General features: G+C 41.4%; 1 protein-coding gene across 2 annotated transcripts in view; it reads left to right on the forward strand.

The window, feature by feature from the left end:
- EXOC4 (exocyst complex component 4) overlaps positions 1-19296 on the forward strand; it is a 755957-nt gene that overhangs the window by 693491 nt on the left and 43170 nt on the right. For both annotated transcript variants that reach the window (XM_047694109.1, XM_047694108.1), the window contains exons 16-17: positions 921-1099; positions 3758-3917. In XM_047694109.1, the coding sequence (XP_047550065.1) occupies positions 921-1099; positions 3758-3917 (339 nt within the window). The remainder of the gene's footprint in view (positions 1-920; positions 1100-3757; positions 3918-19296) is intronic.

A 19296-nucleotide genomic window follows, 5' to 3' on the forward strand; every position in this document is an offset into this window, starting at 1 on the left:
TGACTCAGGCAGTGTCAACATGGGAACGTCCTTCTTTAAGCTCATTTAGATAATCTTACACACTTAAGTGTCACCCTATGTTGCGAACCTTTCCTGACACCCCAGTGGCAGGCTTCCATGGTTCTCACCAGAGGACCATGTGCTCCTGAGTGACACACTGCCCTCTTTTGTTTTTTGTTGTTTTTTTTTTTTTTCTCCTTTTTGATCCACTCCACTAAGCTATGGAGTCTTTTGGGGCACAAACCATGTCTCACATTCCCAAGGCCCAGCACAATTTTATTTTTAAATAAATAAGTAAATTTATTGTAGTGTTTTACTGAAGTAATAGATTAATTATAGTCATAGTGATGGTAGCCAACACTGGCTGTGCCCTTGCCCTGTGCCCGGGCATCCATGCCACATGCTCCATGTTCAGTAGCTCCTCAGAGCCCCTTAGAGGTAAGTGTTGTTGTCATCCCAAGTGCCCAGATAAGGAAACCAAGACAGAGATGAAGTAACTCGCCTAAAGCCACGCAGCCAGCAGATGTTGGAATTGGAAACTGAAGCCAAAATGGTCTCATTCCAGAGCCAACTCTTTCGAGCTCCGTGACCTCTGCCTCGCATTGCTGCTACAGCCGTGTCTGTTGAAAGATGGAATGCTTTTCACACTGGCCATATAATCCGGTCTTTGAAGGGGATGTTAGAGCTCATTTATTCCTCACCCTTGATGTTTGGGTGAAGCAGGCGAGGCTCACAGAAGCTAACTTGCTCCAGATCCCTCATTTCTTCGTTAGATGGCTTTCGGGTGAACAAGCGGAGGAGGACGTAAATATTTACAGGGCCACTGCTGCCCTAAATATTTGGGCGGTCTGTCCAAGATTATTGTTTTCATCAGGAAAATGTATTACTAACTGCCCTCTCCGTCTTTGCCTTTTTTTCAGGGTTCACTGTTTCCACTATCTCATCCCCCTTGCAAAGGAGGGGAACTACGCCATTGTGGCTAATGTGGAAAGTATGGATTATGACCCTTTGGTGGTCAAGCTCAACAAAGACATCAGCGCCATTGAAGAGGCCATGAGTGCCAGCCTTCAGCAGCACAAGTTCCAATATATATTTGAAGGTCAGACCTTGCCTGTGTCCCTAGGATTTGGGGTGGAAGGAGGGGTGAAGGATTTTTTTTTTTAATCTTTCCCTATTATTGAAGTTCACAACTTATAGTTGTTTGGGTTTTGTTTTGGTTCAGTTTTTCTCTTTTTGGATTAAAGCTGCAGTACCTAGTCTCTCTGCGGATGGCTAGGTAGACAACAGTCTGGCTGCCATCTGCTTCTGGTTGATAAGATTTGATCCAACATAAGGCAGATGGCAGCCTGGCTGCCTCCCTGACACGCCACTCATGAGAGTTGGGTAAATATGTAGAGTGGACCATGAGTTAGCTCAAGAGAAGCTCAGAAAAGAAAAAGAAGCACACATACAATGAGAAGACTCCAAAAAAAGATCTCATTAACTAAAATTATCGGTGGAAGGGGAAGTTTTCTCTCAAAGAATGCGCTGTTGTCTGAAAAGAAACCTCTGATCAGAGATTTTAGGAAGGCTAGATCCATTAATGCCATGGGGCAGGCTGGCAAGGAAGGGCACGAAAGACATTTCCGCATAAAGGCATTCACCTTCAACATTGTTAAATATGCAATGCCAACCAAATGATTTTTCATGCTGAATTTCTCTAATGGGTGGGACTTTTAGGACTTCAAACTATATTCCCTCCTTTCTTGTTTTGGTTTATTTGTATATAGTCCTGGGTCCCAGAAGTATCGATGGTGTGTCTCAGAATTAAAGCAATGTTATTCAAAACAGTTAAGGAAGTGCATTGTGCAGATGACTGTAGAACCTGGACACAGGAAAGAAAGGCTTGGCCACTGCTTGCTTTAGGAAACAGTTATGTCCCAGCAAACTTGGACCAAAACACTGAAAATCCTATTTTCCCATTAAATTATTTCATAAAGATGGAGATATGTTCTGAAAGAAACTATTCCTAGAAGACTTCAGCCAGAAAGTGTTAGTGATTAAGAGGTTAAGTGTTCTCTCCATAGCACTGAGAATTTGAGGGCCACAACAGTCCTCTGGAGCTTAGAGCTATGGTGTCCATCTGAGAAGTCACTCCTCGCTCACTATACTGTTTCCTCCTTGCTCTTGACCATGACTCTTCCAAGCCCTGTGTATCAACATTCACAGTTCCCAGACTTTCCCTCTCATTTTGCCCAGACATTTCTTAACATCCAATCCTGATGAATAGCAACATCTTCTTGAAATATGGGTGTAATGCTCTAACATAGAATAGAGATGAAGAAATCATAAATTGGAGACCTTCTGTTTAAAAAAGCTCTAGATATTTCTCTGTGATATTTCCTCCTCAATTGAAAAGGCATAATACAGAATTTCCCAAGGGGTGGGGTGTGGGGGTGAGAGGGTATCAGTCTTCTTTGGTGTGGCAAAGAGGAGCATCTTATCACAGATATTATGTGTGTATAGTAATTGCCAGTGTATAGTAATGATATAAAACAGACAACTTCTATTGGTTTTTTTTTAATTATTATTATAATTTATTATGTGTATTTATCATATGAATTTACTTTTTTTTGTAAGTGGGCTCCATGCTGGGGCAGGGAGTGGGCTCCATGAACTCAACCTTGAACTCAACCCTTGAACTCAACCCTGAGATCAAGGACCGAGCTGAGATCAAGAGTAGGACACTTAACTGACTGAGCCACCCAGCCGCCCCTAAATTTACTTATTTAATATATTTATTATTATTTACTATTCTCTACAAACACCGCACCCCCTCATTGCCTCCGCTTAGGCAAATTCCATTTTACCACGGCAGAACAAAATTATACCCGGAGTTATGGGCTCAGTAAAATCATACCCAAAACTTAACCTACAGAGATTTTTCACATCAATCAGTGGCTTTAAATGTAAAATCCACATGTGTGTTTCCTTCTCTTTGAGTAAAAATCCTTTTACTTCCCTTTCAAGTAGTTGCACGTACAGGTGAGTTTGTGGTCTGGAAGCAACTGCAGGAGTGTAGCTGAGGCAGGAGAGAATGCTCCTCCTCTCCCTTTTCTGCGTTCATCCTCATCAAGGGAAACTCATTCTGCAGACAGAGGGAGTCATGGATCCTGAAGTCCCGCCTTGAACCGTCACCATGGAGGCTCTATGACTTCAGAAGAGGGAAATCATGAAGACAGTAGACTGCTTGTGACTAGCCAGACTAGCTCTAGAGTTCCAGGGGAAGCTTTGAAGAATGGTGACCGGCATGCATCCATTTCTTACTGACATATTTTTGCTTATTGGGTTCCAAATCAACATTTGAGCCAAAAATACACCCCTGTCTTTTTTTGTGGGAGGAAAAGGAAACCAAACAGATCATTGTATTTGCATGTGTTCTTCTCTGCTTCCAGTATCTCTTTACAGAAAAATAAGAGTTCCAGTCCTCTTCAGTAGTTTACAACCAACTGGCTTATTTTCTAAGCCCTTGACATGGTGGCTTGGGGTGTGCAGTGGGTATGTTGCATAAAGCCTCTCCATTTGTAGCTATTAGGATGATGTATAAGTACTCCAGAACTACTGTAGGCTCCGTGGGTGCAGCAACCCTCAGAGATATGCCTTCTTTGATCGTTTAAATCTGTGGAGGATTACACATTCATGTGTAAGTTCACACAAGGTGGCACTAATCTGTCTTCTCTTCTCCACCCCCCATCGCTGATCTGTGCTGGTCCCTCAGGCCTGGGTCACCTGATCTCCTGCATCCTCATTAATGGTGCCCAGTACTTCAGGCGCATCAGTGAGTCTGGCATCAAGAAGATGTGTAGGAACATCTTTGTCCTGCAGCAGAATTTGACCAACATCACCATGTCGCGGGAGGCAGACCTGGACTTTGCAAGGTAGGAGGAAGGACCAGGCTCGGTCCCTTGTACCAAAGTCAAGATCCCGTTGCCTATCAAAATCCCTTAGAAAAATGGATTCTTTGTACTTGAAAAGTTAATTTAAGAAAAAATGAAACAATTGGATGTTCATCAGTCTTAGAGAAGGTAATTCTCTATGATTCTATTGGATGTGTAACCTGCCTTAGGCAGGGAGTTTTCCTGTTCTCTAACCTAAGTTCTTCATACTACAAAACTTCAGTAACTTTCTTATTCTAAAAGTAATATTTGCTTATTGCATAAGATATGTCACATAAAATTTTTTTAAAAAATCAATAAACATGACTCCTAAGCCTCTCATCTGGAGACTATGACATTTGGTGTAATTTCTCAGGCCTTGTGCCTCTGCCCGGGATACAAGTGAATTTTCATGCTATGCATGCATATGATTTCTCTTTTTACAAAATTGGAACTATGTTAATGCAATTTTATATTTGTTTAATTGCATTTTCCCATATCAGTAACCTTCATTGGAAACATTATTTTTCCCAAAGCTGCTGATAGCCCTTGAAAGGACAGTTGATCCTTGAACAACATGGGTTTGAACGGTGCAGGGCCACTCATATGCAGACTTTTTTCATACACTACAATTAATGTATTTTCTCTTCCTTATTTTCTTCATAACATTTTCTTTTCTCTACCTTACTTTCTTGTGAGAAAACAGTATTAACACATATAACCTACAAAACGCATTCATCAACTGTTGATGTTATCGGTACGACATCTGGCCATCAGTAGGCTATTCCTACTGAAGTTTTGGGGGAGTCAGAAGTTATACACGGATCTGTGACTGTGTGGGAGGTTGGCACCCCTTCCTTCCCACATTGTTCAAGGGTCCACTGTACCACTTTTAATACCTGAACAAATATTTCATGGTATAAGTTAGGTATTATGTAATCATTTGCAAATTTATAAACATTTGCAAATTTACAAATCCATTAGGATTATTTCCTTTTTTCTTTCATAAATCACGTGTTGAATATATGTTTTCATGAACCTTTTCCTCATCTCTTCTCTCTTTCCCAGTTGAAATCCCTTCTTCTCTTCTTGTTTTCATTGTGTGGACAGTGGTTATTCATCATCAACCGTGCTCACCTTTCATGTCCTTGAAGGCTCTTCTTTTAAAGTGCACGCTTTCTCTTTCCTAGTTTGCAGATCTCAATTTTTAATGTTTCTTTATAATGTGCTTTTGCAAATTTGAAGGGTTGTTTTATTCTCTCTTCATGTGGTCTCAACACTGTATACCTTACTTAAATCATCAGACCTTTGGTACTCAGTGAAAGCTAAAACAGTTTTGAAGAAGATAGACAGTGATTATGGTATCTTAGTGTTTTACTGCTCTTTGTACCTTGGTGAATTTTTTCATAAACTCCTTTATGGCCAGAAAGTCATTTATTTTTAATTGTCTGGAATTCTACTGCCTAATGTTTGTACTTCTGTGTCATTTCATTTGATTTTTTGATTCCTCAAGAAGTTCCAGAAAATTTGAAACCATTTTTAAGACCTTTCAGGAAATAATGAAATATTACATTACATTGACAGTTATCAAGACATATATGCTAGGATCCTTGTTTTGAAAGCCTATAACCATGTATCTTCATTTTTAACTTTTCTTCTCCAATCTGTCCTTCCATTTGTTCCATTGCTACCCTGTTCCTCTGCTTCTCTGTCCTCCTTCCCTGTCTTATTCTTCCTTTGTGCATGCGTGTGTGTGTGTGTGTGTGTGTGTGTTGCGTGTTCATTAAATTCCCTATTTTAGGCTAAATTTGGTAGAAAGCCTTCTTTGCTCAGATTAGGGAAACCAGGTGTGACTGAATGCTGCATTTATTTGGTTGCTCTTATGGGGAATGATCTCATTATTGAATTAGTCTGTTCATAATAACATTAACAAGGGGAAGTTAAGAACATGGAGGCCTGAGGGATACAGAAAAGCATTACTAATTCTCTGAGGAATATAATTCTTAAATTCAATCATCCTTTTTTAAATGATTTTTTTTATTTAGCTGAAATAAGTAAATTAACAGGTTTTGGCAGACAGTATGGGGCCTGAACACGTCCTAAAAAAACCAGCACCTGAATAATGAAATGCTGACTAGGCGGTATTGAGGTCGGCATCAGTGGGTTGCGTGCTAGCACTGCTTCTTCAGGAAGTAATTAAATGGCAACTGAGCCGTGCCTTTTATGGTTGGATTTGGGACTGATGTCCAAGGCAGTGGGTGTGACCTGAAATGTGACCACTTGGGAGCAGTACTGCTACTACTGCTGTTTACTCTGGATGGATTATAAAAGGAAATAGGCAGCATAAATATGTAGCATTGGATGACTCTGTCCTTCCAGTCTTGGTTCAGAAGGCCTCTCCTTTTTTTTTTTTTTTTTTTAAGATTTATTCATTTATTTGATGAGAGAGAGAGAGATCGTGTGGCAGGGAAGGACAGAGGGAGAGGGAGAAAGAATCCCAAGCAGACTCCTGCTTTGCGGGGACCCTAACGTGGGGCTCAGTCTCATGACCCTGAGATCATGACCTCAGCCAAAACCAAGAGTCGGCCGTGTAACTGACTTAGCCACCCAGGCACCCCTCAGAAGACCTCTCCCTATTAGACTTTAATGTCCCAAGACATTGAGACTCTTTTCTGTTTTCTCAGTGCTGAGCCCAGAGTAAGTGCTCATCATGGGGATTGAATGAATGGATAGGTATCCACTCAAGGCTTCTTTTGGTGCTGACAAAGTACTTGGATAATGACAAAGCTTAGTCTGTCTTTAATGCCCTAAGAGTTTTCACCAGCTGCCATGGGTTGATGTTCTTACAGGTTTAGGAGGAACAGCATCTCCCTAGAGCATAAAGCATTTTACAAAAGGAACCATGTATCCCTATGATTCATTGTCTTTTTCTCCTTCATTTGCTCTTGCTCTCATACATCGAACACACATAGACACGCTTTATGGCCTTATTTTTTTCTGTTTCTGGTTTTGGTAGGATGGGTTTCATGGAAATGGGCTCCGTCAATTCCACTGAAGTTGAAGCTGTGTAAAATGAATATAACAGCAATACCAAAATAGCCAGAAATAAGAGACTGCAGCAGTGTGCCTCGGCGCTCCTTAAGCAGTGTCTAAGCAAGCATGGGCAGCATCGGTATTTCCAGCAAGTCTCTACAGGAATGTTATCTTCTAACACAGTAATTAATCACTAGTTGCCATGTGTCAGAAAACTTACTTACCAAGAAGTTACAATGCTCTTGTAGTTTTTTACCTCCACAGCCTCCCTGGCCAGTGGAAAATGCAGCACCCTTTCTGTAATAAAGAAGAACGTGGAGTGATTCCATGTATGTTGATTCTTCTACTTGCGGCATTGCTGTCGATCTCTTTTTCTACACACCTTTACTCTCATTTCTAGTAGGAGGATAAATCTCAGGTGACCAAGGATCAGCATAACCTGTATAGTCACCAGAATTAGAGAAATCCTGTCCCCCAGACAATGATCTTTGCTATGGTGTTGACCCTTTTAACCCCATTGTACATTTTTAGAGTCAAGATGATACTCTGTCCTGGAAAATGACTGCAGGTTAACTAGAAAATGGAAGGGCTTCTTGAGTGGGCTTTTTTTTAGTTCCTTTCATGAGAAATCATCTTCCCCTGAGCTGCCTTGCACTTCTCCAGACTGAATCTCTGAAACAGCCCGGGAGTCCAGGCACTGCACCGCGGGAGAAGTCTGGCTGGGCACTGAAGTCCCCAAAGTGGCTCCAACAATCTTTGTACTTTAAGTGAAGTCATTATTCAAGCAGATGAGTCCGGAGTTTTCTTTCTGGTTCTTCCTGCTCTTCCCACATTTTCCCTCTGACATCGGTCCCTTTACAGTTCTCTTTCTCCTTCATCTCTCCTGCCACCTCTGGTTTCCTTCAAGGCTTCCTCTCTCCTCGATTTTTTTCTCATTTTGATTTTCTTTAGACTGGCATCTCTCGTACTTAAATCCGACAAAGATAAGGAAATGAAAGCTTAAGAAAGCTTCCTCACCCTTTTACTCATTCTTTCATTCACTCATTCAACTGCTGTTTATTGAGTGTGTCTTCTCTTTAGGTCCTGCCCTTATGGAACTTACACTATTATAATTCAGGCAGTCAAGGCAGACTAATAAATAAGTAAAATATAAAGTACCTCAGATGATATATATGCTATGTGAAAAATTAGGCATGGGAAGGGGAAGAGAATATGCCGGGGTAACAAAGGTCACCCACAGTTGTAGAGTGGTCACGGAAGCCCTTAATGATGTGGTAACAACTGAGGAAAAAGCTAAAGGAAGACAGGGAACAAGCCATGTGGATATCTAGGGGAAGAGCATACCAGGAAAAGACACACAAGAGGAAAGAGCCAGAGGAAGAAGTACGCTTGGCATTTAAAGAACAGCAGAAAGGCCAGTATCTATGACGTGAATGAGCAGAGGGAAGAGTCAGAGACGGTGTCACGGGTTTCATCTAAGCTGAGATCCTGAAGGCTGTCGCGTTAACACTGGTTTTTACTTTGAGTGAGGTAGGAAGCTATCCAATGGTTTGGAACAGAGACTGCCATAAAGTGACTTACACTGTAAAAGAATCACTCCTGGTTACTATGTTGTAAGTAGACATTTGGGGAGGAGAGGCTGCAAGCAAGAGCAAAAACAGAAGGAGCTGTCAGGAAAGTAGGTGAAAGATAGTAGTGATTCAAGCCAAGATGGCGGCACTGCAGAAGATCAGAAGTGGTCAGATTAGGATATATTTTACAAGCAGATCTGACAGGATTTTCTGAGAGATTGGAAGTAAACCAGTGACTCCAAGGGTTTTGTTCTGAGCATTTCAAACGATGGAGTTTTGATTTGCTGAAATGAAAATACGCCAGACACTGGGAAAGACAGGTTGAGTTTGGGGAGGTAGAAACAGGGCAGATAGGAAGGAGGTATCAAGAGTTTGGGTTTGGAAATACTAAGGTTGAGATGCACGTTAGACATCTGAATAGAAATCATGAAGAGGGGGCGCCTGGGTGGCTCAGTGGATTAAGCCTCTGCCTTCAGCTCAGGTTATGATCTCAGCGTCCTGGGATCGAGCCCCGCATCGGGCTCTCTGCTCAGCAGAGAGCCTGCTTCCCCCTCTCTCTCTGCCTGCCTCTCTGCCTACTTGTGATCTCTCTCTCTCTCCCTCTCTCTCTCTGTCAAATAAATAAATAAAATATTTTTTAAAAAATTTTAAAAAATCATGAAGAGAGAGCTGAACATACAAATCTATATTCAGGATAGAGGTCTGGGCTAGAAATAGGGGTTTGGGAATCATCAGCAGGTAGATGGGATTTAAAGCCATGAGATGGAATGAGAAATGAGATCTTATTGACAACACAAGCATAGAAAAAGGGAAGCCATCCAAGAATTGGGCCTTGGGTGGGTACTCCACTGTTGAGATGTTGGAGTGCTGAGGACAAACCAGCAAAGGAACCTGAGAAGGAACAGGAAAGAAAATAGGAGAGAGGTCTGTTTCCCAGAAGCAAGTGTTTTTTTGTTTTGTTTTGTTTTTTTAAGATTTTTATTTATTTATTTGACAGAGAGAGATCACAAGTAGATGGAGAGGCAGGCAGAGAGAGAGAGAGGGGGAAGCAGGATCTCTGCCGAGCAGAGAACCCGATGCGGGACTCGATCCCAGGACCCTGAGATCATGACCTGAGCCGAAGGCAGCGGCCCAACCCACTGAGCCACCCAGGCGCCCAGAAGCAAGTGTTTTAAGAGGAGAGTGTCTTCATCTGTGTCAAATGGTGCTAGTAGTTTAAGTTAGCTCAGGACAGAGAATTGGGGTACTGGTGGACCTGACAAGAGGGCTGAAATGCTTTGGTTTGCACTTCTTAATCTTCTCTACACAACTTACCTAGTGCAGAAACAAGCTTTGGGAACAGACTTCTCACTGCTCAGTTCTGTGGTGGGATCTGATGCATTCATGACAAACAAGAATGCAATTAGAGGTTTCTGGTGTGATATATAGAAGACCAAATAGGCACCCTCTTTTCTCACTGAATGGTTACTAAGAAAGCCCTGCTCTTCCCAGCATATTTATTCATTATGTGTTTCCCATGATGAAGAGGAGTTGTGATCTCTCTTAGAAGGACATCGAATGGTCTTATTTTTAAGGAAGGTGCTCCTCCAAGCTCCACCCCTCCCTTCTCCTGCCCTCAACCCCCTTCCAGCAACTCTGGTTTAGCTTTGGAGCTGTTCTGTGTATGTTTCCTTAACCAGTAAGGCCCTATATCTTCTATGTGTAATACACATACATAGGACATCTTCACAGTAGCCAATAGAAAAATCCCACTGGTGAAGAAGGAACTATTTGGAATCTGTAAACCAAAGGAGAAAGAAATGTTGCTTGAAATGCCTCCTCAGGACATAGGTTTATATGGAGAAGTAGAACACACCATATTTGTTTAACTCAATAAGAGATTGAATCAAGAAAGTAAAGAGACAACTGAAAGAATGGGAGAAAATATTTTCGTATCACATATCTGATAAGGGACTTGTATCCAGAATTCATAGAAAACTCTTACAACTCCATAATACAAAGACAAATAACCCAATCAAAGAATAGGTAAAGGCGCCCCAATAGTAATGAGCATACCTAGTGTCCAGATCTTGGTTTCTAATACTCTTCACCAAGGAAAGAACCAAGGCTTCTGGGAGAAATGGCTGATTCTAGGACTAGGACAGAAAATATATAAGATGAGCGTGGAACATCAGAACTTAAGGAAGTACTAAACATACACACACAGACACACACACACACACACACACACACACACGCACACCACTTCGATGGGAATGTGTCACAGAGGCACAGGGGCCAACTGAAAGAGAGCCTAATGGCCAAAGCTGGGACAATTTGAGCGACAAAATAAAGTATTGGATTATGACACAAAGTACAGAATAAATATTTATGAGTCCATAGTGATACAACTAAAATGATTGAATAAATTAATAAGTGAGGAAGAAGAGACAGATCTCCTATGCAGAAGAATTCCAAATGAATTACATAGCTACTACCCTAAATAAGGAAACTAACTCTCCACTTCTTAAGTGTAGATCATTCTTAGGGACTTCCTTCCAAAGAGTACATAAGCAGTCAGAGGAAGGTAACTTTATAGTGGAGAAATCTGACAAACAGTACTTCAGCCAGGTGATCAGGGGTCAACGCCAAATTACACAAAGCATGTTGATGGATATACCCTTGATTTGAGGGGATGAAAATGATACTTTACCTCTGTGATTTTCCCCAAAACCCATAACCCCCATATAAATGAGGAAAACATCAGAGAGTTTTCAGTAAAGGATCCTATGAAAGAAATACCAGTCCTCCTCGAAACTATCAAGGTCATCAAAAACAAGGCAAGTCTGAGAAACTTTTATAGCCAAAACAAGACTAAGAAGGCATGGCAGGGCACCTGGGTGGCTCAGTCAGTTAAGCGTCTGACTTCAACTCACATCATGATCTCAGGGTCCTGGGATCGAGCCCCACTTCAGGCTCCCCACACAGCAGAGAATCTCCTCCTTCCTCTCTCTCTGCCCCTCCCCCCACCCATGTGCACACATGATCTCTCTGTCTCTCTCAAGTAAATAAATAAAATCTTTATTAATAAATAATTAAGAAGGCATGACAGCTGCATGTAATCAGTGTTCTGGAAGGGATCCTAGAAAAGAAAAAGGACATTATGTAAAAACTAAGAAAATATGAATAAACTATGGACTTTTTTAATAATGTCACAATATTCGGGGTACGTGGGTGGCTCAGTGGGTTAAGCCTCTGCCTTCGGCTCAGGTCATGATCTCAGGGTCCTGGGATGGAGCCCAGCATAGTGCTGTCTGCTCAGCGGGGAGCCTGCTTCCCCCTCTCTCTCTCTGTCTGCCTTCCTGCCTATTTGTGATCTCTGTCAAATAAATAAAATCTTTTTTTAAAAAATAAATAATGTATCAATATTCAGTAGTTGTGATAAAGATATCACACTAAGATGTTGATAATAGGGAGACTGGGTGCAAGTTATATGGGAAATCTTTGTGCTGTCTTCTCAATCTTTCTGTAAGTCTAAAACTATTGGGAAAAAACTATCAAAAAATAGGCAAATGATTTGTATAGCCATTTCTCCAAAGAAGTTGTATAGATGGCTAATACACACATGAAAAGATGTTATTAGGGAAATGCAAATCAAAACCATAATGAGATAATCACATTACACCCACTAGGATTGCTGTAATCAAAAAGACAGTCCAACTCCAGCAAGTGTTAGGATGTGGAGAAACCAGATCCTTCACACGTTGTTGGTCGGAATATAAAATGGCAGAGCTGCTTTGGAAGGCAGTGCATCAGATCTTCAAAAAGTTAGACTTAACTGCACACTTGCCCTATGACCTGGCAATTCCTCTTCTAGGTATTACCTGAGAGAAATGAAAACCTACACCTACATAAAAATCTGTAGACAAATTTTCGTAACGGCCAAAAAGTGGCAACAACCCAGATGTATCCATCAGCTGACAGAGAAATAAAGTGTGATAAACCCACACAACGGCTATTTTTCAGCTATAAAAAGTACTGATCCATAATGACAAACGTGCATGAACCTTGAAAACATTACATTAAATGAAAGAAGCTGGTCATGAAAGACCATATAGTATATGACTCCATTCATATGAAATGTCCAAAGTAGGCAAAGTTATAGAGATAGAAAATAGAGTAACGGTTACTTAAAGCTGGAGGGTCGGGAGAAAATGGGAACATGGGTTTCCTTTGGGGATAATGAAAATGTTCTAAAGTAGATTGTGCTGATGGATGTACAATCCTGCGAATATACAAAAGGACATAGAAAATGTACACTTTAAATGAGTGAATTGTATGGTGTGTGAATTATATCTCAATAAGGCTGTTAAAAAGAGGTTGAACTTTAAAGCTTGAAAGCTTCCTGTCACAGGAAATAAGTAGCCCATGTTTTATACTTACGTCTCTGGGGGGGTTTTGTGTTGGCAATACCTAACTTTTTGAGTTTCCCCAATCCATTAGGAAGGTAGGAGATCAAGGAAGAATTTTTGGAGGAGGTGATGCTTCATGTTAATCTGAAGCAGAGTTATCCAGGATGAGGAGGGAGCCATTTGGAAGAGAGAGAGGGCAGTTCAGGGTGACTGGGGCATATGCTTGAGGAAGAGAGTGGTAGAAGATTCTGCGGGGAGGGGTGGATGATAAGGTCTTCTGTAGGGTAAATGGAGTCGGCATAAGAGCGAGATGGTCGGATCTATATTCTAAGATTACTTGAGCAGCGAGGTGAGAAATGGATAGGAGGATGGTAAGCCACAGGCCTTGCAGGCCAAGTGGAAGGTGATTGTCAAGAGGGTGTAGGCCTGAACCAGGTCCAAACTGGGGGAGATGGAGGACATGGAGTTGAGTGTTACATAGGAGCTAAAATTGGCGGGATTTAGAGAGTGATAGAACCATGAGAATAAAGAAAAAGGAATCAGGGTACTTTCTGACATGGGTGGGTCCTAGGACCACCCTTCCATTTGCTAGGTAGGATGCTGCCTGATTCAGAAATCACCGAATAAAGCCAATTAGGTTTTTTTTTTTTTTTTTTAAAGGTAAACCTCCAGGAATGGGGAGAGGGAGGTCTGATGGAGGTCATCAGTGGATGTAATGAGTGCAGGCTGCCTGTGATATTTCCAAGTGGAGATGTTTAACACACAACTGGACATGTGAGCTAGAAACTGGGGGTGGGAGGAGCTGTCCTGAACGAACAGACCAGACGTAGGGAATCATCAGCCTAGGCCTGTGGTTCAAAACCATTAGGAGTGCTTTCAACCAGTCTCCGAGTTAATGCTGGTCCCCAGATGCAGGGCACTCTCCTATTAGGGGTATTACTTTTGCCTCTGGTGGCTCCCTCCCCCTTTTGTTTATCTTCCGATATCAGGATATCAGTCCGATGTTCCCACTCCGCTTTACCTGCCCACTGGCGTCTTCTGCCCCTGTAGAGATCCAGACGTGTATAGATCAGAATTTTATATATATATATATATATATATATATATAGTATATATAGTATATAATTATATATATAATATATCAGAATTATAATTCTGATCTCAGGCTGATTTCATGGGTGATCGGAGTTCTTTGGTAGGTAATCAGCTCACTTTAGAGTACAGGTTGAAAAGGCGCCGCCTCCTACTCCCCGCCCCGCCTCTGAAAAACAATCTGAGGGGTTTGAAGCAGCGGGGGGGGGGGTGGGAGGTTGGGGGATCCAGGTGGTGGGTATTGGAGAGGGCACGGATTGCATGGAGCACTGGGTGTGGTGGAAAAACAAGGAATACTGTTATGCTGAAAAAAAAAATTATTTAAAAAAAAAATTAGGGGAAATCAGCACTACGGACAGAGGACCGTGCCCTGGGGAATGCCAGGATATAAAGGGCATGAGAAGAGGATAGGGAAGGTACAAAAGCAGAAAAGGACAGGACTGCTGCAAAGAACTGGTCCTTCCCCCCATGAATTGTTGTAGCACCTTTCTTCCCCGTAAATTAAAGCATCGTCCCATTTTAACCTCTTGGACTCCCCTATGAGGCAAACTGTTGAGGTGCTTCCTCCAGGTGACAGATTCAGCCTAGAAACTGAATATATATCACCTCAGACCCCTGCTTTATCCTTGACCTTGTGCTGTATCTAAGGTCAAGAATGATCTCTGGCATGGCTGAAAATCTTGAATTTCCTTCCAAGGTGGCCGTTTAGGCCGACTTCCTTCACACAAACCTCTTGCACCAGGAACAGCCCTTCGGTTTTCTGCAGCAGAGGTACGGGTTTTCCTCTTTGGAAAACCTCACAGTTAGGGTGTAGCCTGACGGGAATTAGCAACGACATGCCGCCATCTACTGGAAACACCCACAGACATCCAGACAGATGAATATCCGTGGTCCTGTAAATCCCCATCACTCCCGGGAATCAGGAGTGGGTACTGCCTCTGAAGTAGGCTTTGGAGGTAATTCAGCTGAAAACATGAAATGCCCCCCCATTAAGTAAAATGTCATCTGATTGCCGGAAAACCAATTCTGTTTCTGAAAAATTACATATGTGTGTATTTTTCATATATTTTTCTCTGCTGATTTTTTTCCCCACCTTTATTCTGCCATTGGTTTTAGCTGCTTCTCCAATCCTGGAATAACCTATCCCTTTCAGACCCTGACCTGAAAAACTCCAGATTTTCAACTCAAGATTATTCATCATGTGGATTTGTGATAAATTTTATAGGAGAGATTTGTCTGCTACCCAAATTCTTTTAATGATGGTGCCCCCTAAAAATTCTGTTATATCTCTTGAATTTAATGGTGATACAACACTAGCCCTGACTTTCTTGGGGGCCAGAGTAAATTTGAAAATATGATGCGTTAAATAGCTTTTCCTGCCTGGTAGGAGGAAATATACCCATTAATAAAATTTAATAATAAAACAAAATTTATGTGGCTTAATCTCTCAGAAAATTTTCTTTAAAATTTGTATAAGCAGACACAAATAATATTACATCTCCCTAATTAAACCTTCATTTGACCTTCCTACACTGTTTCTGATCATCCCTCTTTCTATTCATCTACTTTTTCTGTGTTTATGGCACTCATAGTAGGTTCCATACCTTCTAGCAATTAACTGATCGCTAATTGTCTAAGGGGGGCTCTTCATCCCCCGTAGAGTACCCCAAAAATGAGTATTTATAAAGCTCTCAAAAGTAATACCTGTCCGTATTGATGTTTGATTGGTCATATCTTATGTATGAGGCTCTGATTAAGTAAGAATTCTTTTGATTATGCTCAATTAATGTCACCATACCTTGTACATATATAATGGCGATGTATAATTCAGGGTTCCTCAAGATTACTGGCAAATAGTTGTAGTCTTCCCTTTGTAGCACATGTACTGGAATTGGAATGATTCAGAGATTAGCATAGATGACAGGCGGTATTATTTCCAATAAAGATCCCAAGGACTGGAAATCAGAAGTGACTTGCCCAAAATCTCTCATCAAATTTTGCTATTTATATACCCTGCACTACCTTTGTAGTTGTCACAGTTAGGAAATTAAATTAATTCACCCAGCGAGGCCATTTTTCTGCCAGGAAATGATCGTGCTAAAAAGATATGTACTAAAAAGATATGAAGCTTGTTCTTGACTCAAGCCCAAGAATGATCATTTACTGACTTTATTAGAATTCTTACCGAAAAACTTGAGGCTGGAAGATGACCTTTCTTGTTTTCTGAATGAAGATACACTGTTTAATTTTGGTGCTTAAACGTAGGAAACAGGCGCCTTTGGGATAGCCACGGAAACAGCTGAAGCTCATACAGACCATATCAAGGCCTGACTTCCTCCCAGCGCCTTTCTCATTCGACAGTTCTTAAGACTAGTTACCATAATTGTGTTTTGTTTTTGGTTTCTCAGTGGGTTTTTTTCCCCTCTGCTGCTCTGTAACAGCAATCTAAAATGTTTATGAATGTGATTTGTGTTCAGAGTGTTTGATAAATGCGAATTTCCATGTACGTTTCAGAGAGTATCCTTAGCTAAATATAAGTACGTTACCAGGAAGTAAACATGTGCCTAGACTTATGACTCCACACTTTGATTTCACTGAAACAAGGACAGCTTCTAGAAGACAACTGACTTCAGTATAAACTACCTACAGGCCTAAATTACTTTCTTGCAGTGATGATATAAGAGCAAGTATTACTGTTCTTATTTTATTTTTTTTCAGTGTTCCAAAATTCATTGTTTATGCACCACACCCAGTGCTCCATGCAATACGTGACCTCCATAATACCCACCACCAGGCTCACCCAACCCGCCACCTCCCTCCCCTCCAAAACCCTCAGTTTGTTTCTCAGAGTCCACAGTCTCTCGTGGTTCATCCCTGCCTCCAATTTCCCCCAACTCCCTTCTCCTCTCCTTCACCCAATGTCCTCCATGTTATTCCTTATGTTCCACAAGTAAGTGAAACCATACGATAACTGACTTTCTCTGCTTAACTTATTTCACTCGGCATAATCTCCTCCAGTCCTGTCCATGTTGATACAAAAGTTGGGTATTCATCCTTTCTGATGGAGGCATAATACTCCATTGTATATATGGATCACATCTTCCTTATCCATTCGTCCATTGAAGGGCATCTGAGTTCTTTCCAGAGTTTGGCGACTGTGGCCATTGCTGCTATGAACATTGGGGTAAAGATGGCCCTTCTTTTCACCATATCTGTATCTTTGGGGTAAATACCCAGTAGTGTAATTGCAGAGTCATAGGGCAGCTCCATTTTTTAATTTCTTAAGGGATCTCCATACTCTTTTTCAAAGTGGCTGCACCAACTTGCATTCCCACCAACAGTGTAAAAGGGTTCCCCTTTCTCCATATCTTCTCCAACATTTGTTGTTTACTGTCTTGTTGATTTTGTCATTCTAACTCGTATAAAGTGGTATCTCAGTGTGATTTTGATTTGAATCTCCCTGATGGCTAATGATGATGAACATTTTTTCATGTGTCTGTTAGGCATTTGTATGTCGTCTTTGGAGAAGTGTCTGTTCATGTCTTCTGCCCATTTTTTTGATGTGATTATCTGTTTTGTGTGTGTTGAGTTTGAGGAGTTCTTTATAGATCTTGGATATCAGTCCTTTGTAGTGCCATTTGTGAGTATCTTCTCCCATTCAGTGGGTTTCCTGTTTGTTTTGTTGACTGTTTCCTTTACTGTGCAGAAGCTTTTGATCTTGATGAAGTCCCAAAAGTTCATTTTCACTTTTGTTTCCTTTGTCTTTGGAGACATGTCTTGAAAGAAGTTGCTGTGGTCGATGTTGAAGAGGTTACTCTCTATGTTCCTCTCTAGGATTCTGATGGATTCCTGTCTCACGTTGAGGTCTTTTATCCATTTCGAGTTTATCTTTGTGTCTGCTGTAAGAGAGTGGTCGAGTTTTGTTCTTTTACACAGAGCCAGTATTATTACTAGTATGTAATTGAACTCAGTACATGAGATGAACTGTAAGAAGTGCTTTGCCTATATTGGTTCACTGAAACTCTATATGTAACTATTATGACCTCATTTTCTAGATGAAAAAAACTAAAGCTTAAAGAGGCTAAGCAAATTCTCAGTTTACATAATAATAAGAGTTTTAGGATTCAAACTTTGACCAGTCCAACACCAAAGTCTTTCTGTGTTCTTAGCCATGAGAAATCAGGGTTCTCATTTGGTAAATATTGGGTCTCTGTTTGCTTTGTGTAATTAAAATATGATTTCATTTTTCAATTAGGCTCTTGGCTCTCAAACATTTTCTTTTCCTTTATTTTTTTCTGGTTGTCCTTCCCACTTGATTTCCATCAAGCTCTAGTCTCTGGCACTTTTAATTAGCTTTAATTAGCAGTTTCATTGTAGAGGGCTCTGCAGGCCTCTCCTGCACTGGAATGTGTGAGGGAGGGCTGGTTTTGCTTAGCCATTTGGTACTCAGTACTGCACATTGTTGGTCTGTCCCCCTTCCAAGGAACTGTGCTGGAGCAGTAGTACTTGACATTCAAGAACACTGTCTCTTGGGGTGCCTGGGTGACTCAGTCAGCTGTTAAGTGTCTAACTCTTGACTTTAGCTCAGGTCACAATCTCAGGGTCGTGAGATGGAACCCCACTATGACGTCAGGCTCTGCGCTCAGCAGGCAGTCTGCGCACACATCCGTTCTCTCTCTCTCTCAAATAAATCTAAAAACAAAACAAAAAAAAAACACTCTCTCAGAACCATACCACAGATTAGAGCTAGCATATGATCATATCATGGGTAAACTCCATCATTAATCCCAAATACACCCATCTGTACTCTTAAAACACCAAGCAGATAAACCAAGTGGTTATCAAAGGCTAGATGGTATAGGGGACTTCTTTTAAGTGGAATTCTTTGACTCTAGCCCTAAAAATTCAAATCTAGAAAGTTCAGGTTGGGGAACGGGGGTGGAGAGCAGGAATCTGCAGTTTACTTAGCAAGTGTCCCGGAGAGCCTGATGCAGGTAGTTCTTGGATGCTCTTAGAGAAATTCTGCCCTTTCCTATGATCTTTGACACTCACAGTAGGCCATTTCTCTCTCAGCCCCTTATTTTCCTTTAGTCCTGCCCACTCCCCCCACCTGGATTCCGTCTTCCTCCTGCTGCAGGCAGTCAAAGTAAAACTCGCCTGAAAGCCCTTTTCTGGATTAAGTGGAGCCATTAGCATCACCCCTCAGGACAGGCACCATGGCGATGATCAATGACAACTATTTTGAGGCAGAGTCAACTGTGGTCTTGGAAGTTTGGGAGTGAACTAGTACTTCGC

This window comes from Lutra lutra, chromosome 11 (genome assembly GCF_902655055.1).
Source record: "Lutra lutra chromosome 11, mLutLut1.2, whole genome shotgun sequence".
NCBI classification, from domain to species: Eukaryota; Metazoa; Chordata; class Mammalia; order Carnivora; family Mustelidae; genus Lutra; species Lutra lutra.